The sequence below is a fragment of the Protopterus annectens genome, chromosome 16.part0, assembly GCF_019279795.1.
Source record: "Protopterus annectens isolate FY-2018-M chromosome 16.part0, PAN1.0, whole genome shotgun sequence".
Taxonomy (NCBI): domain Eukaryota; kingdom Metazoa; phylum Chordata; order Ceratodontiformes; family Protopteridae; genus Protopterus; species Protopterus annectens.
Window position 1 is genome coordinate 696477830 of NC_056750.1, and position 27570 is coordinate 696505399.

At 36.8% G+C, this 27570-nt stretch overlaps 1 protein-coding gene across 1 annotated transcript in view; it reads right to left on the minus strand.

Moving 5' to 3' along the window:
• Positions 1–27570, minus strand: part of CARMIL3 (capping protein regulator and myosin 1 linker 3) — a 3552770-nt gene that overhangs the window by 230681 nt on the left and 3294519 nt on the right. Inside the window, exon 31 of the mRNA XM_044058175.1 lies at positions 8737–8951. Within this exon, the coding sequence (XP_043914110.1) occupies positions 8737–8951 (215 nt within the window). The remainder of the gene's footprint in view (positions 1–8736; positions 8952–27570) is intronic.

Here is a 27570-nt window from a genome sequence, read left to right on the forward strand (position 1 = left end):
TATGATCATTGAAGGTGATGAGTATGCAGCTAAGAATTTCATTGGCATACTGAATGGATCCACAGAATTTTTGTATTTAACATATACATTTAGTTCAACATTACTTTCATATTTGGATGTGACACTGATTAAAAATGACATGTTGAAAGAATATGAAGCCAAAATTTTTAGAAAACCCATGTATTCAAATAACTTTTTGCACTATTCTAGTGCACATCCAAAGTTCCAAAAAAAGTCAGTGGTTAAGGGTCAGTTGGTACGGGCTGCGCATATGATCACTTTAGAAGAAGAATTTCTTAAAGAATGTTCAAATTTAAAACAAATGTTTTGGAACAGGGCATATCCCATCACATTAATAGATGAACTAATAGGAGAAATAACACTGAAAAGAATTAATGGAATATACACACCTATATTAAAGCAGCAAAATAACCTTGCTTTGGATCAAGTTAATGTAAGCATTAATGTTGGAACAAAAAGTTATACATCACAAGATATGAAAGTTAGTTTTAATTTGGCCTGTATTCTAAGGTTTTTCTTAGATCATGACAGAATAAGAAATATTATAACCAAAAATTGGAATATATTGAATGATGACACTACATTAGTGTCTAAATTGGGTAAAACACCGAAAATAGTGTGGAGGAAGGGTTTGAGCTTCAAAGAAGTATTACAGAAAAAACAACAGGACAACCCCGCAACAGTTAACAGGGGCATGACACATTGTGGTAATTGTTCATTTTGCCATTTAATGCTGCTGGGGGTGAATATAGAAGTCAATGGCTTCAAATTGCATACCAAAGGTAAATTCAATTGCAATTCAAAAGGAGTAGTGTACTTAGCCATGTGTCAATGCTGTCCATCTTTCTACATTGGAAAGACTGAATGGAGAATAAGAGATAGAGTTTATGAGCATCAGAGAAGTATTAATTTGCAAAAAGTAGACAATGCCCTTGCTAGACATGTATTAAGTTTCCCGGAATATAAATTTCAATACAAAGTAATTGACCAAGTGAAACAAGACATCAGAGGGGGTCCTTTTGGTCTTTTGCTGGAAAAAATGGAATTATTATGGCAAATTAGACTGAATGCGTATACAAACCCAGGACTGAATGACAAGTGTACACTTATGTGTTTACTAAAACTTAAAAGTCCAGATAGATAGTCGAATAAAGTAATGCCCATAATTTTTGAAGTCATTTTTAAAGTAATCTTTACAAAGTCTTGTGTCTCTTTAAACCCTATTTATAGTGTAAACATAATAAAATCCAGTATAATACACATAGGGAATTAATTGGGATGTATTAGATAAGTGGTAATTAAAACTGATGAAAATAAGTAAGTTGTTAATATGGACGATGCATTTAAGTTGATAGATATATAGGAAATAGGGTAAATATAACAATTATGTAGGAGGTATGTGATAGGGGGTTTATACGCCTTATGGTATGTACAATTTGTGTTTTTGTACCTTCTTGTATGTTCTGTTTGTCTGAGTGATGTATTAGTAGAATGCATATGTCATCGTTATTGCTGTCCCATTTGCTTTGCTTAATACGTGCTAGCGATCACATATATTAGTGATCGAGTTTGAACCACGGATGCTTTACTATCTAGCGCCCTATGGATATTATGGCATATTGTATTATTGTATAGTTGGAATGCGTTTAGATCATTAATGTACTTGCTTAATACGTGCTAGTGATTATATATATTAGCGATTGAGTTTGAATCATGGACGCTTTACTAGCTAGCGTTCTATAGATATGAGGGCATATTGTATTATTGTATAGTTGGTTTGCGTTTAAATTATTAATGTATTTTAAATATAGATTTGAATAGTATGATTTAATGTAATTTCATACAATTTTACATGGTTGATAAAGGGGGCTGTTGCAAAAAGTGTATAATATTTATTAATGTGATTTTAATTTCAGGTTGATGTCAAAAGCAAGCATTACATTTGAGGCAACAATGTCTGGTTACATACACCTTTAAGAGACAAGTGTTTCAAAATCTTTGCGGGAAGGTTATAAATAAGATGTATGAATTTTAACTGCTTTTGCTTGGCATTTTTTCTGAAGAAGTCCAACTACTGAGGTCGGACGAATAAGTTGTCATTTTAGCGTTTCATTAAATTTAGTATTCTCAAGGAGTGACCATTTCAGCACGTTTTCTTTTTTGTATATATTATATACTGTAAATGTTTTGGGGTATTTAAATGTTTTACTTAAAAACTTATCTACCTTCCTTAAGCTGCTTCATCCAACTCTTTTTAAAATACATTTGCATGTATAGCATGCTATAAATCCTGTATAGTGTGTACTTGATCCCATGTTAAATTTCATATAGCTCAGTGTTATGGAGTATATTTTTATCATTAGCTCATACTAATCGCCAATCTTCACAGGCTTCCAATAAAAAGGGGATGTGTCCAATCAGACTTTTCTGGTAATCAAAGGCTAATAACACATTCATGCATACATAAATAAAAAAACAAACAAATTATCTGTTTTGAGTTGTTTGAGTTATAAGACCTGAGCTATGGCTGTTATGGGTCTACTTTGGATTAGTCTACTCCTCAGTTAATAAATAAAATAAAACAGCATTTTTTAATCTTTATCTTTTTTATGGTACTGTTTTTGTAAGATGGATTTCCCTGTAGCAGTTCCATCAGAATGTATATTGAATGCTTTATCTAAATATTTACATTTCTCTGCTTGATTTCCTGCATTCCCTTTAACTACACTTCCTTGAATAATGCATTCTTTATTCACTTAAAATCTGATAACTAGTGATGAGTTTATTCTGCAGTTTTTACCTTCTCATAATGCAGTGCTTCCTAAAATTCTTATACAACCACAATCACTGCTTCTTTGCTACAATATTCACCAGCCTAATGTGGTTTACACTAAACAAAATTTTGTTCACCTTAATCTCTTTAAGATGGAGTTTTGACTTCTAGAAAACATATTTAGAAATGTATGATTTTTGAAGATGCAGATCCCTAGGAGTAAGCCAAGAAACCTTCTGACATGCTTTTTTATTACTTCAATTATCCTCCAAGGAAAATTGCATTATAGTAATAATGCTGTTTAACATTTTATGCACTTTCTGAATCACCACCTCCAGTTTACCAAAATAAATGTACAGAGATATAAAAACAGAGCGCAAGGATCCCATTATGTACAGAAGAAAGTGTTATATCATACCAAGCTATGGTACTCAACAGGAATTCCATGTAATTTACCTTAAGCACCCCGCCCCCCATAAACAGTGCAGATCCTCATAAGAATAAATCCATGTTCTCAAATAATATAATGAGGTATACAATACAGCTGCATAGTTTTCTTTTTTTCCTGGTGGATTATTTACCCTCTATAGATGTATTTCCTTGAAGAATCTAGAAAAAGATATTATGTTATACTTATGTTCTGTGACATCTCTCCTTTTGTACCCAATTTGTTTTTTTCTACTTGCAAGATGAGCTCCAGTGATAAAACAATACAACTTCTGGCTGCTGACTGACCTGTTGAGATAAAGCACATTACTTATTTTGCATTTGACTTGATTTATTTTCCTTTTTTTACATAATTTACAAATGAAGTTCTTCTTCTCATGGTAGCAATAGAGTTCTAAATTTGCTTTTATATTCATTTGCACTTTATTATTTTTATGGTTCTGAGATCCTTAGGTTTCCAAATTCCACCAATCACTTCCATTTACTGTTCTTCTCTGATTAACGAGACATTGCCTGATGTGTAGGAGCTATTAGGTTTTAGCTTGCACACACAGAATCACTGGCAGGTCCCTTGTCTACTTTCTCCATTTCTGATATTATAAATGTCTCATATAGATACTTTAGCTAAGCAAAGTTGGTTCCTAAAGCAAACAATGGCTAGTGGAGTCCTCAGTAATTCTCATACATCATACACACAACACGACAGTCATCACTGTTAAGCTTTCCACCACATCTATTTAAAATACTACAAATAAGGCAGCTTATAAAAGCCAGTCAAGAAGCAAACTATACTGAGATGAATTCAGGCTAGTCTGTTTCTGTGCCATCTGGTATGGTCATTTATCCACAAAAACCTTTTCCATCCCTTTAGATTTATTATTCCATCCCATTCTAAGTTAACATCCCTTACTGCAATCATTTGTCTAATTTTGAAGTCAGACTGCAACTGAAGGCTACATGAAGGCCTGCTTCCAGATTTTAGGTGCTAGAAAACAAAATGCTATAACAAAAAGATAAAGAACAACTTGGCAGAATCCCTATCCAAAACTTCCATCAATGTTCTGTCCAGTTCATATTCATTCTTTCCTATATAAGAGTTTAGTCTCATAACTTTCCTACATGCAAGATTGCAAATATCCCTATTTTTCTCCCAGGTCTATTTTTTTATTTATTTTTTTGTGTGTACAACATTCCTACCTAGACCAAAATGATTCAGAAAGCATGGTTAAAACAACAGTGCCAAGGTATTATGTTTCAAGTTCTGGCCCATGTCTGTAGAACTTGATGTACTAAATGTTTGTTTAATTTTTATTTGGTCCCTTTTTCCTGACAACCGTCAGCCCTCCTCATGGTTTATTGACCTGTTCATTCCTTACAGAGTTAGAATCATTCTCTGTCCATTCACTCCCTGTGAGACCTGAGACAACTATGGAGGTCATCATTCAGGCAGCAATAAGGCCTTTTTGCACCCTATATACCTAATCCCACTCCTGTTGTTTGACATGAGAATCCTTGTCCCGACAGTGCCCTAGCTACACTTCACCACTGCATGCATGCTCACACATATACCTGTAATGGCTGTTCTCTTCATCATTGCATGAATGCCCTGTTATGACACACACACACACACACACACACACACACACACACACACACACACACACACACACACAGCTGCAATAGCTTCAATCACCATTTCGGGACTACAAAGCACATATCACCCTGGTTTACAGTCTTAGTGATTTGTAAGCCTCTGCTGACCAGTAGACTTCTACCCACCCCCCTCAAATATGGGTGAACCTGCACAAACCACTCATTACTACCCTACCACATCCAGATATTCTCTATTTGAACTTGGGTCATCTGGATCACAGTCAAGGATTCATCCAGCTGCTGCAAAACTGTACTTAGTATTTCTTCATTTTAATGTAACTGACAGCAAAATGAAAATTCTGTGAAGGAATAATATTGTTGATGTTCTACCTTGTTACATTACAAACTCCTGATGTGGCACTTAGGATTGAAATCTAGACTAGAAACATTTCTCATGTTGGTTGAGGTACAAGCCTCCCTTAACGCTGACTGAAAAGAGAAATGATTAACTGCTGTTTTGCTTAAAAAAATTATTTTATGGCAAATACAACTGCTCTAGAAAGGTGATGATATTTATTATGTTATATTGGTGAGATCCACCTAAACACCACACGACTGATGTGTCTGAGAAGGTAATTCATCTTTAACTTTTGTTAAAGGTTTAATTTAATGTTTTACTGTGGTTTATTGAGAAAAGAAAGAATAGCATTTTAACTCAGCCTCAGAATGAAGTTGTATGCTGCTCAGGAACCTCTTTCATAGGTTCATAGGTTTGTACTAGGCTAATAGCCCTGGGGCCTTTACAAGCCTAGCCATAGGACTACCCTGACATCGTGCCACCCGACCTTAGTTCCCAGTGCCTCTGTAGAGTAGAGCCACTGGAGTTATCCCCTGGGTGAATTTTCTATTTCCCATTCACTCATCAAGATTTGCTCAGCTTGACATGTATGGGAAATCTACTCCATAGCATGGGCAATCTCTGGGTTATGAACCTTTCCCTCCAGCACATTCTGTTGATTGTGGTAATGAGGTTGAGGTCTCTGGAGCGTGTGGTGCAGAGGGATTGGGATTTCTTTAGATGTAGCATTTCTAACAAAGCTGGGTCAGACATGGCTCTGTAAGTCAAGCAGGGATCACCTCTAAGTAGGTGATATGAGACAGAAAATAGTTGGGAGTATTTTGAGTCTGTCCATATAGGACAAGTGTTTAAGGCTTAGGATCCTCTTTGTGAGGTACTTTTGCAGCCTCTCTAGTTGTTTCAGGTGTTTAGTGAGGTACATGCCAAATAGGGCATTGTACTCTATGATTGGCCTAATGAGGGAAGAGTAGAGGGAGACAATGACCTCTTTCTTCCTGGATGCAAAACCCTTTAGTAATGAAATATGCCACACAGAAATACTTTCTGACCTGTGTTCCCAGATCTCTTATAACACCTTCTGCGTTCAGTGGACTACCATCAATGTGTTAATTCATGGGAAATGGGTTTTTCCCAAAGGGGATAACGACACATTTTTTGGCATTGAGCTTAAGGCCATGGTTCTGACACCAGTTGTTGGTCTCAGTGAGGCCATTCTGTAGGATGTCAGCATCACTTGAGTTAATAAGAGCTCCCAACTTGCAATCTTCTGTGAACTTTGTCAGCCAGAGTCCCTTTGTGCTGGCCTGGACTTCAGAAAAGTAGATACCAAACAGGAGAGGACCTAGGACCGAACCCTGTGTGACTCTACTCATGACTGTCAGCAGTCTGACTTGAAGTCAGCTACTTTCATACTATGGGTTCTATCTGTGAGTCAGTTTGCAACCCACCTAGTGATATAGGGGTTGATGCCTAGCTTATGAGTTTTACTGTGATTCCTGAGTGGAGAATGGTATCACAGGCCTTGGCCAGATCAAGGTAAGCTGTATGAACCACCTTGCCTTCATCCGCAGCTCTAGTGACTGACTCAAAGAAGTCGACCAAGTTGAGTAGGCATGATCTACCCTTCACAAAACCAAACTGTGTGGGATACAGAGTTTGGAGATTCCCTATATCCTTGTTTATTTGGTCCATGATGATGCGTTCCATAACTTTGCATATCAGATTCATCAAGCTAATGGGGCGATAGTTCCCAGGGTCTGTAGTTGCTCCTTCATTGTGCAGAGGGATGATTGTAGCAGTGCGCCATTTGGTAGGGACAAAGAATGAGGTGAGGCTGTGATTGAACAGGGCACACAGGTGAGGTGCCAGTTCACTATGTAGTTCATGTAGAACACAGCCAGGAATATTGTCAGGTCCCATAGAAGCTGTATTCTTGGCCTTGGACAGTGCTGTTTTAACCTGTGCAGCAGTAATACTGGGTACCTGGCAATTGTGATTGGTCCTTTTGGGAGATGGATGAGATTGGCACTGAATCTGTCAGCAATATCTGTTGGCTCGGTATAGGAGGTACCATTGTGCAGTAGCTCAGAGCAAATCTGGGTATTGCCATGGAGATTCTTTACATAACTATAGAAGGCCTTGTGGTTGTCTTTACTGTCTTCTGCAATTCTGTTTTCATAGCTAGCTTTAGAGGATTTGATGAGGGATCTCAACTTTTTGTTGAGGTTGATAAGGGAGTTTTTCCAGTCTTGGGACTTCACCTTCTTCCACATCAGTTTCCTCCTTCTGTTGTAGAGTGTGTTTATGGCAGGGGGCCACCAGATTGGCTTCCTTTTTTTGGAGGAGAGCATCTTGGTTCTATTGGGTATGGCGAGATCCATGCATTTGTGTATGTGTTCGTACAGTGCATTATATTTCTGATTGTCTTTCTAATTCTAATGTGTTGTGTTTATTCACATTTCTAAAATGCCCTTCAATCTGCAAGCTACAACCATCATCAATGCCTACAAGTTATATATTAGCTTATTTACATGCTTTCTGTGCTAGGTGATTTATCCCTGGGATGAATAAATTACTACATGAGGGATGTTTCCTTCATCTTTCTTTCATTTGTCTATAAACCTAATTATTATATTGTGTATTTTATCTTGATATTGGCAATACATTTATTAGTTTAAAATTATGTATTACTATATATTATTTTATGTTGCACATTTGAACTTAAATTCATGTCAGTCAAGAAATGATTATGGCATGAAGTGTTTAAATAGGGAAGCCCATTGCTTATATATAACAATAAACTTCTTAAAGTTTAAAATCAATTTCAGAAGTCCATTATCATTCTTTTCTGGGTCATACATCAAATGTAATACTCCTACATAGTATTTTATGGTCCAAAGTCCCAGATGGTCTTTCTCAGTAAACAAATAAATACAATTTTAAAAGAAAATATTCAGTACTGCATGGTTCAAATAATGACTGCCTTAAAAATATACATAAAGGCTTCACTTGAGGGATCTCTTTTCAGGAAAAGAAAAGTTTATCCTCATCTGAGCTGGCAAAAAAAAAAAAAGACTTCTTCCCATCTAAACTGAACAAGCTATAGGTTATAATAACTGCCTCTGGTAAAACAGTCAAACAGATTATTTGCAGTGTGCTGGACAACCAATGTTTTTTTTTTTTACTTAGCTTATTAGGTTTAAGAATGTCCCATCTGTTGCCAAGATAAAGACAACATATAAAGCAGAAAATAATACAAAAAGAGAGAAAAACATTGGAAAAACAGAGCAACACAAAACCCCTAAAATGAAGGACATATATATCAAATATAAAAATATTGTGACAAAAGTTATGTATTTTTGTGGTATTCATAGCAATAACATTCCACATGAATGTTATATTTTCTATGGATTGCCTATATTCAGAGTTCCAGAATGAGGCAAAAACTATGGTCTTCAAATGGCCAATTTAGTCAACTGTATGCTTAAAGGCAATAGTGTAACTAAACCCGTCTGACCACAGAGTAATTTCTGTAAATACTTACATCTAGTCTACTGGGAGCTTGACGGTTATTTCGCCGGGGTCTGGGTCGACCTCTGGTGTGATGTTCTAGCTTTACTCCTTCGGTTGGAAGATCTATAAGAGCCTCAAATGATGTGCTTCTGGATTTGGAGTACTGACTGCTAGTGGAAGACGACTGCCAGCCTGACGGGGAGTCAATATCTGTCCCCTGCCTGTAGAGGTCCTGTTCACTAAGGCCTAAAAAAGACAAAAAGGAAAAATAAAAGCAAAGGATTCAGATACGCAACAACACAATATGAGAAGCGGTTTCATTAAATGTAATTTGTATTGCACTTTTCAGTACCCAAGGCACTGAAGAACACATAAAATAATAAATGCAGTATGATGCAGTCTTATAGATCTTAAGATGTTAAGATATGAAAGTGCTTACTGTTTTTCTTTTTTTATTAAATCTTTCCAGTTTTACAGCACGTGTTACAGTACTGTTTTTCTGTGCCTAATGGAAAGTTGTTTTTTTTTTTCCTATTTGGAACTACAATGGAAGAAACAACAACTTAAAGTAGTGGACGTTAATCTCACACCTAATTATACTGAATGTGAGCATATTTTAGTCCGGGTTAGTATAACAAATATTGTGATATAATGCATACTTGATTATTTGAACAGTATCAGAAAAAGCCTGTATCAAAAGCCTGGAAAGCTGTTGTAGACACTCTGCAGAATAATTTATGCTGAATACTATTAGTAATTAATTTTAACAGAACAATTTTGACTTCATAAGAAAAGCTAGATGAGAAGATAAACTATATTCCAAACTGAATCACTAAATGACTTGGCCATCATGCAGGAAGGTTTGCCTCAAATAAATAACTGGTGTTAAAATCATGGTCTGAAACTAAATGCCAAAAAAAATGCATTACTGCATCCTTTGGGAAGTCATCTACCTAAGGGAATTACAACATTGACAATACACCCCACAGACTTGACCTAGTTGCTTAGGATTTGAAAACGTATATGGACGGCGACTTCACTTTTGACCAGCATGTGTTTATTGTTGTAAGAAACCCCTTCTATATTGCATAACTTGTAAACAAACGGATTCTGTCTAGATCTAGGGATGTCATTGTCCCCTCTTATTCAGGCCTCATTAGGCCAGTCAATGAATATAAAGCCCCCTTTGACATGTATCTGTTTAGATATATGAAACAACTAGAATGCCCATAAAATACCTTACTAAAAGGATATAAGGCTAAACAACATGTCCTGCATGAACCGACTGAAATCCCTGTCAATATACTCAGTATCCTACAGACTGTTACAAGGTAACCTGTGCCTGGCAAAAGACGCATTCTCTGACCCATTACTGATGGATTTACTGCACATCATAAAGTCCAATGGCATCTGTGATACTTGGTCTAGGGATCTAAACCTCTTATACAATATGCAAACAGCATGGTTTGGAGGGACAGATCTATTTTGCAGAAGTTACTCTCCATCCACATAACCCAAAGTTCATCCCAGTCCATTTTCAAGCTCAACTTAGATATATAGATGGGAAACAGAAAATGTACCCCAGGAAAACCCACTGTACTAGTAATGGACAGATCAAGCTCATAAATGCTTTATCTAATACATGGGTCCCCTCAAATTTCCTATGGTATGTGGAAACAAATGATTTAATATACAAAAAACTAAACATAGTATTTATGAAACAGCAGCAGAAAAAATGCATCCATACTGCAGCAAACAAATACTGTGTAACAAATGATATTTGACTCACCAAGAGACAAACATTTTTTTTTTCACCGTGATAAAATATATGATGCCAGTAGTTATTTTAATGAAAAGACTGCAGAAAATGTCATAAAAAACATGATTAATGAACATATGGTGGGAGGCTGCTAAAAAGACTGAAAGTGGTAAGCAGATAATGTAAAAAGACAGATGTAAGGCTGCTACTCTACACATAGTGGTCTTTGTAGAGGTAAATACTAAGTCAGTAAAACTACAGTATGAAGCAGAGTGTACCAAATATGATTTAATGTGTCTAGAGCTGCATGATATGGGTTAAATGGAATCAAAATTATATCAGTAACCTCAAAGTAGCAAAAGTGAAGCTGAATATTAAGACAACTACATAGGCAGCATTGTCTAAAACAGGGGTGTCCAACCTTTTCAGTTGCAAGGGCCGCATTGAGTCAACAGAAATGGTCTGGGGGCAAAAGGCAAGTGAGGACCAAAAAAAAAAAAAAAAAAAAAAAAAAGGTCTCACATTAAAGAAAAAAAAAAAAAAGGGGTCTTTAATAGGATGATCCTGGTTTTAGGACTAGTAAGGCACACCCATTCACGCATGCCTCCACACAGAAGACGCTCTAGCTGAGAATCGAACGCGACAACGTCTTGCTGTGAGGCGACAATGCTACCGGAGCACCACTACCGCGGGTATATATATGTATATGTATATATGAATATATATATATATATTTATATATATATATATATATATATAGAAAAAACACACGATCTGCCCAAAGATATGAAGAAAAATCCACGTAACACCCAAGAACTATGTGCAGCAGCCAACCAAAGCAGCTAATATAAACCTCAAATGCAAAATGAGCAACAGCAAACGGAGCACGGGTCCCACACAAGAAATAGTAATAAGTAGCAAAACGATCATAAGAATCAAGTGTGAGCACCTGATGGCAGTTCAACTCGTAGCGTAGATAAAAATCCAAAAAATATTCCAGTCAACAAAGTAAAAGTAGTTGTAATTTATTGTAGTAAGCGCTTTCACCCGTAGGCTTCATCAGACTTTACACTTAAACAAGTATTATACGAGTTTAAAAATACTTAAAACTCAGATGTTTAATGTACTGAGTCACTAGCATATAGTACTGCATGTTGGAAGGACATGTGACATGACAGAGGTGCAGCTAGTTTACAGCCTGCTGACAATGGCCACCCAGCATCCACCATGAATGAATAAACAGTATTAGTACTCACTCACCCTCCTATCCAAGGTTAGAAAGAAGACCAGTGATTATTTCTAGTTATCCTGGTGTTTAGGCTATTAACTGTACTCAAGCCACAACTGTATTAGTCAGGGCACCAAATCCATGTCACTGAAACTTCAAATTTGGGTTAACGTTTCCTGCTTTAACTCTTTTACTGTAATTCTTATCTCTTTTTTAATAAATTGTATACCGTCCCTAAAACACACATCATACTGTTCTTCCTCACAACTCTCCAAGTCTTTTAATACTACACTTGTCGACCTTGTTATTAACCACACCCAAAGGACTGCCCCTACTTCACACTGATCACTGTCCATACCTCCAGAACTCTTCCCCCCCCCAAAAAAAAAATCTCATATTTATATTAATATCCACACTTTTAATGTAACAGATACCCACATCAAACATTTTTCTGCTGTCTTCTTCTTCTGGAAATTCCAAAAATCATTTAACAATCTTAAAGGATCTACAAATATTTTTATTCTACAATTTTAAGCATTACAATTCTTTCAATTATTCAAAAACAAACATTTTTAGTCTATGACTATCTCACCAAACAATGCATCATGTCAAACCTTGCTTTCCTGTTCAAGGAATTCAGCAGGAACCAAACAGTAGGTTTGTCTATCACACCCTCTCAATAAGTAGAGACTGACTTACAAAAGGCATTAACTACTGAGATTAGAGAGAATCCAGTCATATGCTGTGCAACACATTCACGGCAAATTAAACTACACATGGAACAAAACAAAAGATCTAGCACCATGTTTACATGTTGAAAAAACATCAGTGACCGTGCAAATGATCCTGACATACAAGGGAATAGCAACAAACAGTGTGAAATCTGCGATGTGTCAATAAGATTGACAGTCATACCTCATCTATTCACTCTTAAACACTGACCCAGAAGGTACAAGTACGTCCTTTCGTGGAAGGTCCAGGAACATCAATGCTGCCAAATATTTTCAGGATCTCACGCAAGGAATACAACAACACACAGAAGGAGCCAAACATCAGGCTACATATGCATCTCGTCAGAAACAAACAACGCAACACTCACGTCTATAATTTCAGACACTGGTCCTCAAAACACAAACCTCATTTACAGACAACCCCATCACAGAAAAGCTTTTTATAGAAATACTAGTTACATCTTCCATGAGTGGTGTACTTCACAAGCTATGTGTGATCTGCAACATCACTAAGGGAAAATAAGCATATAAACAAAATCCAAGTTTCGATGCCTAAGGTAAAAACACTTAGCGAGTGGCAAACAAATGTTCCTGAACTGTCATATACCAACCTTTTCTTCCTACCATTCTGCAGTGCTCGGTGTGCAAGGATTTTAATGACTACAGTAAAGATTGCTACAACATAATTAGCTTACCTGGTGTCTGTGTAAAAATGACAAATCCCCCTGTCTCTCTCTCTCTCTCACTCTCTCTCTCTCTCTCAGCTTTTCTTCGGCGCAATGGTCTCGTCTTCCTTCAGCTCTTCTTTGCCGCGAATACATCTACCTGTGCGAAGACGAACGGAAGGGTGTTTTTCGTGCATGCGCACAACAGCTACAGGACGCAAGTCAGCTCTTCCTTGCCGCAAATACATCTATCGGCACGAAAGGTAATGGGAAGGTGCTTTGGCGCATGCGCACACCAGGGAAAGGTCGCAAGCATTTAAAAAAAAACGGAAAAAAGTAAAACTTTAATTTAAGGGTTGCGGGCCGTATGGAAGAGGTCTGAGGGCCGCGGGTTGGACACTACTGGTCTAAAACTTCTGCTATGGATAACAAGAAAATATTTTCAGAAATACTGCTATAAAAGTTTGTTCTGTTATTATAGATAAATGTAGATAATCCAGCATCCACCATGACTATCAAAACTGATCATCATAAATCATAAAAGAAAGATTTGTACGTTAGCCTGTATTTTGTGGAAACAAATGGATAATCATGGTAAATGAAATGTCACTTCATCAAGGCAATACATGCACCATAATAAAAAAAGAGAAGAAAAAAAAAATAGCTGAAGTATCAGAGTTAAAACATCAACAGTAGCAAAGAAGCTGCATGTCTGGATTGGTACAAATCAGTCCTGCAGATAAAACAGGAATATGCTGAAAGCCTTAAGTGTTAAGACTGAACTAAAAACAAAACGCTAGTCCAAAATTTATATGTCTTCTACAATGTCATGCTTACTCAAGCCCCAGGTTGAGCAAAAAAATTAAAAATGACATCCTTATATTGGGTGATTTCAATTACCCAAACATTAACTGGGAGAACTACTCAAGTACTAACTCCCTTGCCCAACACTTCCTAGAATTTGTAAACTCGAACGCCCTGGATTAACTGGTCAGCACCCCCACCAGAGGTGGCAACATATTGGACCTGGTCATCACCAACATGCACGACCGGTGTTCTGCACTGGAGGTCAACCCCTCACTGGTTAGATCAGACCATAGACTAATCACCCTGGATATCCACATTCCACCCCCACCCCCAATCAAGGAAACCACAGTGAAAAACTTTTCAAAAGCAAACTTCACATTACTTAAAACCGAGGTGGAAAGGTTCATAGCCCCCATGCTAAAGGACAATGCTGTCCAAGCTGCTGAATCCCTTACAAAGGCACTCTATGAGCACCTGCAAGAATGCATGGATCGTGCTATCCCAAGCAAAACCAAGACTCACTCCTCCAAGAAAAGGAAACCAGTCTGGTGGACCCCTGCCATAAACAAGCTATACAATAGAAGGAGGAGACTAGTACAGAAAAGAGTAAAATCCCAAGAAGGAAAAACATCCCTGATCAGTATCAGCAAGAAACTACGATCCCTCATAAAATCATCCAAGGTTAGCTTTGAAAGAAAAATTGCCAATGACTCCAAAGATAACCACAAAGCGTTCTTTAGCTATGTCAAGAACCTAAGTGGAAACTCTCAGATCTGCTCTGAGTTAGTGCAGAATGGCACAAAATACACTGAACTGACTGATATTGCCAACATTCTGGCAGACAGGTTTAGTGCAAACTTCACCCCACCACCCCCTAAAGGGCCCATAACCATACCAGAAGAATGTAGAGCCCCTGTAATCACTGACACACAGGTTAAAACAGCCCTATCCAAAGCCAGAAACACAGCTTCAATGAGACCGAACGGTGTCCCAGGCTGTGTCTTACATGAACTCCAAAATGAACTAACCCCTCACCTAAACGCACTGTTCAAACTCAGCCTCTCTACAGGCTATGTACCCATAGAGTGTCGCACAGCAACAGTTATCCCACTCTACAAAGGTGGAGCTACAACGGACCCCAGGAATTATCGCCCTATAAGCCTGACTAGCCTGGTCTGCAAGGCTATGGAGCGCATCATCATGGAACTCATTAACAAAGACATTGGGAACCTCCAAACATTGGACGCTACCCATTTTGGCTTTGTTAAGGGCAGATCATGCCTACTAAACCTGGTGGACTTCTTTGAGACAGTTACCAAGGCTTTAGACGAGGGTAAGGAGGTCCACACAGCCTACCTACACCTTGTAAAGGCTTTCGACACTATTCCCCATTCTGGTATTACAGACAAGCTCACCAGCCTGAACATAAACCCCTACGTCACAAGATGGGTTGCCAATTGGCTCACAGAAATAACCCACACGGTGAGAGTTGCAGGCTCTAGGTCCGACTCTAAACCGGTTACAAGTGGCATCCCCCAGGGCTCAGTCCTGGGACCCCCCTCCTGTTCGGTATATACTTCACAGAGGTACAGGCAAGCACAGGAGGACTATGGCTGACCAAATTCACAGACGACTGCAAACTTGGGGTCATAATTGACTCTCCAGCTGATACAGACATTCTCTAGAAGGGTCTCACTGAGACAGATACCTGGTGTCAAAATCATGGCCTCAAGCTAAATGCCAAAAAGTGCATAGTCATCTCCTTTGGAAAAAAAGTACCCATGAACTACCACAAAGATGGTAGTCCCCTAAATACAGAAAATGTAATAAGGGATCTGGGGACCCAAGTAGATAGTAATCTCTCCTCTGATAATCATATTGCCAAGGTGGTTAGAAAAATAATTCTATGTGGCCCACCTAGTCACAAAAGGGTTCGCATCTAGAACAAAAGAGGTTATTGTGCCCCTCTACTCATCACTCATCAGACCCATCATAAAGTACAACGCCCCATTTGGGATGTACCTTACAAGACACCTGCAACTGCTGGAAAGACCATAGAAGTACCTCACTGAGAGGATTACTGGCCTCAAACAGATGCCCAATGCAGCCTGACTGAAGAAACTCCAGCTGTACTCGGTTGCATACCGCTTACTCAGAGGTGATCTCTGCCTGACATACAAGGCCATGTCGAACCCAGAATTGATGGACATGCTCCACCTAAAAAAAAAAATCTCCAAGAACCACACGCTCTAGGGATCTAAACCTCACCACAACGATAAATAGGACTTGCTGGAGGGATAGATTCCTGTCCCAGAGACTCCCCATGCTTTGGAACAGGATTCCAATCTACATTAGGCAGAGCCCCTCACTAACACTCTTCAAGAGAAACCTTGACGAGTGGATGGGAAACAGAAAATATACCCTGGGAATCACTGCAGTGACTCTGCTGGACAGAGGCACAGGGAACTAATGGCTCTGATGGACAGAGGCACAGGGAACTAATCTAAGCGGGTGGTGAAAGCCAACACATTCTGCCTAGGCTTACAGATGCCCTCGGGTAGATAGCCTAGTACTTACTTATGAAACTATAAAAATATTGGAATACTCTCCAAAGTAAAATGGAGTGAATATATTATGCCCACATTTTCTGTATAAAATTTTCAGATAAACTTACTACTGTAGGAGATATGAGAGTTATCTTTAAGACAGTGTTACCCATTGTGTTGTATCTGATTACAATGAAGTAGAGAGACTTTGTATGAAGGATATTTTATAATGACTGATGAATCATAAGGTGTCCTGTACATGGAAATAAAGAATCATTTCTTGACTGCTATCATGAATAAATGCATACTTTAAAGGCATTTTTTCATTTATTTATATATTTATTTGAGTTGTCTCTCTGCTCACTAGCAAAATTCAATGGATCATCTAATTCTATGAACACCTATTAAAGAATGCTATCTTGATATCATAAGAGTAACAGGCAGAGAGAGCTAAAATAATATAAATAAACTAAATAAAACTAACTGAAAACAGCCTAGCCTGAACATGTGTCAGAAACGAGGGCATGCTTAAGTCTATTAACTAACCACTACACATTTCTTCCAGGCCTCTTGACAGTATCATACCCACAGGGTGCATTGTTGCAGAATGGGTATACATGTATATATGTAAATGGATGAGCAGATGGGAATAAACTTCAAGGTGACCAGAAAGAATGTTAATATCAGATAAAATGCTTATTGACTTCAGTCCTTTCTCTTCATCTTGTCATGTGATTCTTTCTCTGTCTTATAGACAAGACACTGTTGTTTAACATCAGAGGGTCCTAGACTCCATGGGAATACCCAGAGAATTTGCTTCAAAAAGACAAAGTTCGCTCGTATACATAAAGACTCAATAAAATATTAAAAAAATAAGACATAGTACCAGCTGACTTTAACTATATCCATACTGACAGGGCAACCTTTAGCCTGGATTACGACATAGCAAAAGTTAAGTAATATCTTTAGGGAAAACCCAGATACTAGCAATTGGCGTGAGGGTTTATATTTAATCAGAAAAAAAATATAATTTTTTTCCACAGAAGCCCATTTGTGTGAAACAGATTACAGTGTATATTGCTTACATTAGTTTCTAAATTAGGTCAACCTTTAACATTTATTTGTGGAAAACAGAAGTAAAAAAGAGATTACGATTGCAAGTTAGGTGATATGTGTTGTATTAAAGCAGGATTATTTCACGTGGAAGAAGAGCTGCTTTTTCAGTTGCATTCTGAATTTGGAGTAAGTGTTGATTTCCTTTACGTCCATTTAGATGGCTTGCTTAAGAGTAGGTACCTGAGAGGACCATGTGTAAGCAGCTCTGTGGAGTTTGGTTCAAGGAGTAATGAGAGTCAGTGTGGCATATGAGTGTAAGTGTTAGTAAGGTTATATGAAAAGGAAATTTCATGAAGTTTAGCTGGAAGGGAAGTAAATGTATGGAGTTGGAGTAGTTTGTAGAGCTGGGATCCTAAAAGTAGGTTAGATCTTTGTTTTATGGGTAGACATTTGATTTTCTCTAGGGTTATACAGTGATGATCAAAGAGGGGTGAGTTTGTAATGAATCATTTAGGTCTGACTGACACTGGGATTGGATATGGATTGATTGGTAAATTGCCATGTCATCTGTACAGATTATGACTGTGAGGTAAGGAAAGTCACAAGGAAGTGTGCTAATGAGTATGGAGAATGAGAGGAGGCAAGAATGGATCCTTGTTATACACCTTTGATAAAAGATGCAGATTCTGACAGCCAAAGTTTAGAGAAATTCCAGTCTCGTAATGTTTGGGTTCTTTGTTTGCTGTTTTAGACAATGTTGCACTTTGTGTCAACTGAGTGTGACTTCAAGATACACTGGAGATATTCACTGACGAATGTGAAGTGGATTAGATGATAGCACACTCATCTTGGAAATCATGGTCTATATTTCTGTGGAAGAAAATAATGTATTGCTCTCTGAAGATGAGGGGGGCCAGATGTATCAGCTGAAATTGCTGAAGTATCCAGAGATCATGTTCAGTGATTCTAGAGGGAATTGGGAAAATAACTTGCGGATGAGTACACTACTACAGGTATTGCATTGGGCTGTGGTGCATCTTCTTCAGTTGTTAGGATTTCAAATTTTTATTCCAGCCCTCCTGTTAGAAATTATTTTGAGAAATTCTAAGTAGTATAAACATTTAAATGTATATCTAATTTGGGGCCTTTTCTCTAACCATTTTCTGGGTTGTTCTTAAATTCTAAATCCAAAGTACAGAGGTGTTCTACGGCAATAAAGTGAAGACTGAGTCACAAGACAAAGGTCACAGTCTACCAGCCATTTTATGTCCTATTCTCACATATGGTTATATGTTGATAAATGAAAGGATGAGATCACATGCATAACTGGCAGAAAAAAAGGGTCCTTTACAGAGCAACTGGGCTCACACTGTTGATGAAAAGTGAGGAATTTAGCATTTTGGTAGATCACAGAGTGCAAACACAGTACCTTCATGTTAAGAAGTATCATTTGAGATAGTCTTGGGAATGCATTCTGTGTTTGTCTTCTGTGTATCCTATGAATGATGTACTAGGCACAGCCCACTGGAATGAAACCCTGGGGCAGACATAGTTCATGTTGCATGGATCATATCTCTCAGCTTGCCACGTAATGTCTGGTAAACCCACCGGATGAATGTGACTCTTGCTGAGGCCAGAGAAATCTGATCTACCCTGTTTGGTGATCTGTTATGACAACATTTATCAATACAAGAAGTGTAGGAAACAAATGAAAAATAAATTACTTAATTTAGCTTACTAAGGAACACTTCACCAAAGACTGGTACCATCACTTTTAACATATTTATTAAATGTTTTCAATTCATAATATATAAGTGACTACCAATGTATAATTCAGACATCAATGGTTTATACAGTAAACAAACTAGTTAGAATTGCTGGGCAATTGTGGATGAAAGTTAACAGCCTTCTGTCATTTGTCTATATGAAAAGGTCATTAATCTAGCACTGCAGAACTAATGTGTATGTTTGTTAGAAGATGCTTTTATCAAAATAACACAACTCAGTTGTTTACAGTCAAAAAGTGGCCTTACTGCCAGGGTCAAGGACTGCTGATTTTGTTATTGACCCTATTGTTATTTTTTCATATTAAATTTTCAATATTTGGTATAGCAAAACTAATGTGCATTTTGTGAAAGTTGGAATACTTTACTTTGACTATTTCTGTGAAAAAAATCAAATACATTTCTATGGCAATTACTTTTATCACAATCAGACTTCCGCAATTTGCAGAGTCAGTAAAGTGGTTAGCTACTAGAGCTGCCTGTCGATAAAGGTATCTAAGCATGCTGTCATGATCAAGTTATGCAGTCATTAATCTGACTTTGTAGATCTAGTGTGCATTTGTGTGAAGTCAGCTGCGACTCTTTGAAATTTCTTAAAACACAGTCAAACATCTGTGGCCTGTGCCCATATGTTCTTTCATTTTCATCCAAGTCTAACCCCAGGGGGATACAGATGGTTACTACCTTTTTCTGAGGGATGAGTGGTATTCTGAAGTATAATTGGCAGCACAGTGGTGCAGCAGTTAGCATTGTCACCTCACAGCAAGAGGTTCTTTGGTTTGATTCTTGGCTGAGGTGCCTTCTATACGGAGTCTGCATGTCCTCCCTGCATCCTTGTGAGTTTCCTCCTACACTCCAAAGACATGTGTTTGCAACCTTTCTCCCTGTGCCTCCACTGAAAATGGGTTCTGTCACAGCCGGAATTTCCTGGTAAACAAATGTTAAAGAAATACTAAATAATGTGATTTGCAAATCCTTAAAAGATTTGTCTTCTGCATTTATTGGGCACAACTAATATTTAATCAGCTGTGATCATTAAGCTTTTAAAGAATTAAGTAAGACTAAATTTCCTTCCTTAGTTGTGATATTAGTTTTGGTCATTATTAGATCAGTAGGTTAGGAAGAACCACTAAAGTGCACCACAGAACATCCAGAACATCATGGCGTTTATGAGACAAGCAGTTACTAATGTCCTCTGGCTTAATTCAGATGCTTCCTCTACAATTATTACAGTACAGTCTTAGTTATTTTAGATGTGGTGAAAGGCTGAAGGAAAAAGCTGAAGTGTAAGGCAAATTATAAATAATTAAGACAGAGGTCATCTTTGTGGATATGTAGTTATAACAGTATGGGGGAACCAGAGGAGTACTGGGATGAGTGGTCGACCAGTGTATAGCAGGGGTGCATTCTGTTGTCCTATGTCCAGTGCTGTACTTCACTTACAGTCTGCCTATTCATCATAGCTGGACATCTGAGTTGTATATACTCAGTCATTAGAATGAATGGGTAGTAGTAGGATATGGATGATAGTGGCTGAGATCAGTTGTTGTATGAGCACTAGTATATTGTGTTTGAACTGCCATAATATAATTCTATCCCACTGCCATTTGCAACACCCATTCATTTGCTTACTGTACCTGGCCTCACTTTGAAGTCATCAGCCTCCACTATTACTGGGAGGTAGGCTTCATTATAGTTTACAAAATTCACCAAAAAGCAAAAATGGAAAAGACAGACCATCTGAATAACTTGTATATTTAGAGCTTTCATTTTTTATTCCTTAAGAACTTCATCAGAATGAATCACAGGTAAACCATCATCCAATAAATATCCTTACAAACAGTCATGTGACTACATAGCTGAAACATCTCCAAACATGACATTAAAATAGCAGAAGACAAATTCACTATCAAAAGATCACAAAAACACAATAATTAAAAAATTGCAATGAAATGTGTTATGTGTTTGATCTCAATATGCATTTGATGTTAATCATATTGTTGAGGCCTGGTATTTTGTGGGTCTGTAAAATTGCTAAAACAACTTACCATTTTAATTCTCTGATCTCAAATTCATTGTTAACATCACCTGACAATTTTGTAAAACTGACATGATCTACCACAAAAAAAATTATATTGAAACAGTGCATTACATGCATTGCCAAAGCATTACTAAGGTCTTTATTTTTAATATTCAACTTATATGCATTAATTCTCTGAGAGATTTCTAGTGATTTTACCCACACAGAATCTCTCACATGAATTCCGGGTAGCAATATATACTACTCCTATTTTGTTACACATATATCTACCCTTGCTAATAATCTCCATATTACAATGTTTTAAAATATACATCCGCCCTCATTAATGTAAGTATAAAATTTATAATTATAGCAAGGATGTATTCCATAAGACCCCTTAATGATGTCAAGAATTCATAGGATCATAGGACGTTACTAGGCTAATGGCCCTAGGGATCTTAGAAGGCTAGCTAAGTTCTACTCTTATTTCCACAATCAGCACCTATTGTCCCTGTCCATGAGGGATATAGGTGGAACCCCCAGGGTTAATTTACGGTTACCCATCCAATCATCCAGATTGCATTTGAAAAGGGCCAGTGAGGTGATCTGTTCCAAAGGTATGGTAACCTTTGGGAGACAAATCTGTCCCTCCAGCAGGTTCTATTAATGTCACATACCTGGTTAAGGTCTTTAGAGCGAGTATCCCATGTACCATTTGACTTGTGGATATACAGCACTTCCAGTAAAGCAGGGTCAGAGATTGCCTTATATGTAAGGCAGAGATCACCTCTGAGTAGTCAGTGTGAAACAAAAATAAAGTGATAGTGATTTCAGACAATCCACATAGGGCAGATGCTGAAGATGTTGAAGTTTACTTATCAGGAACCTCTGTGGTCTCTCCAATTGTTGCAGGTGCTTGGAAAGGTACATATCAAAAGGGGCATTGTACTCAATTATTGTCCTGATGAGGGAAGAGTACAGGGAGGTTATAACTTCTTTTTTTCTGGAGGCAATGCCCTTACTTATGAGATGAGCAATATAGAATGCTCTTCTTACCACTGTGGAGACATGCTGATCAAAGGTAAGGTTGCCGTCAACCTGTGCACCCAGGTTTCTCACCACTGAGTGCATACTTAGGGTGTTACTAACTGTGGTAGTTAGCAGGAACATTGCTCTTACAAAAAGGGATGATAATACATTGTTTGCACTGAGTTTAAGGCCATGACTTTGGCACCACTCTTGTGTTTGTAAGACCTTCTTATAGGATGTTGACATAATTTGGTGATTCTAAGACCACTCCTAGTTTGCAGTCATCAGCATATTGTAAAGTCTGTTAATGGCAGTTGGTCACCAGGCAGGTTTGCTCTTCCTTGAGGAGCTTGTTTTAGTCCTAACAGGTATGGCCATGTCAATGCAGTTATACAGGTGCTTGTATAAATCACCGGTGTAGAACTTGGCATAAGTGCCAGTTCCATCTGAGGTTGGAGATGTAGTAAAGCTATTTATACCATCCCCTAAGAGGTTATAATCCACTTTGGAGAAGCCTTTAGTTTAGTTCCTGCTGGGAGAGGGGGGGTAGTTGTGATAGCTACTTCAAATTAAACCGATTTGTGGTCAGATGTCACCAGGGACGACCTCACAGTGGGGGTGTTACAGTGGTTTCCTATATTGGTAAGCACCAGATCCAGAATGTTGGCACCCGTTGTGGGGGTGTCAACCAGCTGGTCCAGGGCATTGGATTTAACAAAGTTGCGGAATCTTTGTGCAAGGGAGTTTGAGCTCAAGTAATTTACCCAGTCAATGGATGAGTAGTTAAATTCGCCCAAAATCATTATGTTCGGCTGTATCTTGATAGACTTAAGTAGATCCAAATAGGCAGAGTGGGTGTCCTGATTCATGGAGGGGGTCCTGTAGCTGGCAATGACTTGAAGAGGTGTTCTCCTGACAGTTAATTGCACCTGAAGTATCTCCAGGGAGTCGTACTGTTTAACCACGCTAGAAGTGTATTCATCTTTACACCTCCAGATTGGTTAAACATTTAGATTCCCTGGAGGTACTTCAGGTGCAATTAACTGTCAGTAGAATTGTAGAATTCTTCTTCTTTGTACATTTTTAATGGATCATGAGCTAATATATACAAAATTAGGTTACATCCCAATAACAGACACCAGATCATTATTTCTTGAAATTATTTTCCAATTACCTGTGACAAGAGAATCCAAAGAAGTAGGTACTGGAAAAGCCCTTACATAAGTATCCTTCTTAGCTCCTTGGCTTATTTTCTTAAAGCCACTAATTAAGATAGGTTGCAATTTCACTGTCCTGTTATTCTCATACTTACTAATGATATTATCATTCTTGTTTCAGAATAGCACCTATCTACAAACAAAGGACTGACTGTTATAATATTCTCTTCAGAAAATATTATCATTAGCCAGTCAACTCAATCATATAAATTATCCAATAATGAAATTATATTTCATAAATTTAGGAAACTGACTGGAATTATGTAAGGAATTATTTACAACTGTTTTATTCCCATAAATATTACATGTAAAACAACAATTAGTGACATCCATAGAAATCTCCAAATCTTAAAAGTGAGCTTTGTTACCTATTTCAGAGCAAACTGAAGAAACTCTGTAGAATGATTTAACTTATTTGAAAAAAAAAATGTTAAAATTTTCTATAGCACTGTTCCAGATAAATATCAAATAATTTATGTATCACTTGCATAAAGTAACACATTTATATCACTCACTAACAATTAACTTTTCTTGTTCTCACCAAGTAAGTAAAAATTAGCAAAAATAAGTGACATCTTGGAACCCATTGCCACACCTTTCGAGTATATGTATACTTGATTCTCAAAAGTAATAAAAATATTTTTCAGCAGTAAATCCATTAACAAAAAGGGGCTAGGACACATGCTCGTCTAGCATATGTCTGAATCACAAAACATCAAAGACACATACACGAAAGCGCTTAACATCGAAAAGCGCTTCCGTGTATGTGTAGTTCAAAAAAAAAAATCTATGCTTCTGCAGGGGGGATTCACCCCTTGCAGCCCCCCACTTTATTATTCTCACTCCGAAATCGCACTACAGTGGGGGAAAAGGGAATTTTCCTTTACCTGCACTGTAGTCCGATCTACAAAACAGGCAAACATACACGGAAGCGCTTGTCGATGTCGTGTATGTGTGTAGGATGTTTTGTGATTCGGACATATGCTAGTTGAGCATGTGTCCGGATCCCTAATAAACATACATTATTAGTCATTATGTTACTAAAATTAGTACATTGACTTAAATAGCTATTATTTTTGATTCCTGTGTCATACATTATAGAAGTGTACAAGAAGTCTGCATTAACTGTCACCATAACTGTCTCTGTACCCTTAACAGATCAAGACATATCCAAGAATCTTTCAAATAAAATTCTGCTTGTTATCCTGTGAGATTTAAAATACCACCCAAGTAAAAAGACAGTTTCAGTTTTAGAAAAATCTGCAGCTGCAATGTGGAAGTATATTTTAAAACTTTGTAATAAGGAGATCGTTAGCAAGGACAGATATACGTGTATCAAAATAGGAGTAATGTATATTGCTACCTGTAATTCTTTAAATATATATATATATATATATATATATATATATATATATATATATATATATATTTATATATATATATATATATATATATATATGGTTTCACTTCCGAATCCTGAAATATCACAATCCTGAATTTCAAAAAACTTCATAATATGGAAGCCCAAAATCCTGAAAATTTAAAATCCTGAAAACTCAAAATCCTGAATCCCAAACGACTGAAAACACACAGGATACTGACTATAGAGAAGACAAACCAGATTACATTCCACCAAATATAAGCGGGGGCAAGCCCCCCTGCACCCCCACACCCCCTGCTACTTAAATATATCAAATCCAAGATTGAACTTCACTACACTATCATGAGTTATGTTGTAGTATAGCAAGTTAAATGGGAATGTTACTAAGGTTACAACATGCAGACATGAACACATGTGATGGTATGTTTGCCATTTTTATTCTGTGGAGTGCAATCTTGGAGTTTATATATTTAATTAGCAGGGTGTGCCCATACTTGGTAAAAAGTGCTATCCTTTGTCTTGTATGTGTTTCTCTGTGTCCTTGTACTGGAATATTGTCATTCCTTGTGTCCTGTATATTTTCAGTATTTTGTGATTCAGGATTTTGGATTCCAGATTATGAAGTTCAGGATTGCGATATTTCAGGATTCTGATGTGAAATCATATATATATATATATGTATATATATATATATATATATATATATATATATATATATATATACATATATATATATATATATATATATATATATATATATATATATATATATATATATATATATGTATATATATATATATGTACATATATATATATATATGTATATATATATATATATATATATATATATATGTATATATATATATATGTATATATATATATATATATATACGTATATATATTATGTATATGTATATATATATATATATATATATATATATATATATATATATAGATGTATATATATATATATATATATATATATATATATATATATATATATATATATGTATATATATATATATATATATATATATATATGTATATATATATATATATATATATATATATATATATATATATATATATATATATATATATATATATGTGTGTGTATATATCTATATATATCTATATATATATATATATATATATATATATATATATATATATATATATATATATATATAGACACACACACACACACACACACACACACACACACACACACTGGATATAAAAAGTTTGCACACCCCTGTTAAAATGCCAAGTTTTTGTGATATAAAAAAATGAGAGCACAATAAATCATTTCAAAACTTTTTCCACCTTTAATATGACCTCTGTGTGTGTGTGTGTGTGTGTGTATATATATGTATGTATATAGTGTGAATACTTTTTGAAAAGTTTCATTGCATTATCCGAAATAATCAACTAATATTTCCATTGTTTGTGTGTACTATTTTCTGTTGTGTGTGGTATTTGATCTCTGTTCTTACCCCCCCCCCCCTTTTAGTGCACATGCACATACCGCAGAGATTATTTTATTTATTTATTTTTCCATTGTAGGCTGACACCCTATTTCATTTGCGGTGTGCTTAGGTTACTATGGATGCATCTTCTTGAGCTGGGATGACCCGTTTACCTTCACTGAGTAAAGCAGTCCCTTAAGTGTACGGGTGGCCCGATAATTATTTTCATAGAAGCTTATCATTTCAGGAGAACGCTGCCCTGTTTTTCCTTAATCCATTTCCCCGTAGGTTTTATTTTGTGTTGAAAAGAGAGCTGGTATTCAGGTATTGTTTACCTAACCACGATATGAGCATACCTTTATATTTCTGATCTGCTATCTATGGTCCGCCCCTTTTAGAAATTAAATGAGATATGTTAATTTTGCGTGAGATGGGCATGGGTAAGAGCAGTTTGATTTTTTAAGCAGTGTTTTTTTTTATTTTGAGCTAAGCATAAACTGACTTTGTTACTAGAAATTTCTTCACTTTTCCAGTTAACTTCTGTTTTTTTTACCTTGGCAGTGTGGAGAGGAATGTGAACTGCACAATTTCATTTATTTTCTGCATTGTTTTGGTATCCCAGAGTAATGATTTAGCTTCTTACATAGTTTTGTTTATCTATTAATGTTTTGTGGTCCTCTGCATGCAGGTTTTAAATAAAATTTGACAACAGATAAGCCAAAAAAAAAATTATTTCCTTTCTTAAATTATCAAGTTTTTCTTTTCATGATATTGCTTGTGCAGCCAGGCTGTCTGTCTGGTAAATGCTGCTAGAATAAAAATGTAAAGCTTCTGTACATTGCAGTGTATCAGAGGTAAGCAGTGGCTGTTCTTCTGTCTGCACTGTTTGTAGTGTCGGTAGGAAAGATTTGCTTTGGGATGATGGTGTTACAAATGCCCATCCTTCTGGTTTGCTTTAGTGTTAAATGGGTAGAGCTTTACTGAGGTGAAGATTAATACACAGGTGCAGATTGTTGTTTTCCACATCATATCTACTAAAAGTTTGCTGAGGGAGCCAGGATGATTGTGGGTAAATAACTTGCATAGAAATGCCAGTTTCAACATATACACACTTACTGAAGTCAGAGTAAGTTACCTTTGGAGTTAATCACTTTTGTATAGTTGTTATCGTTT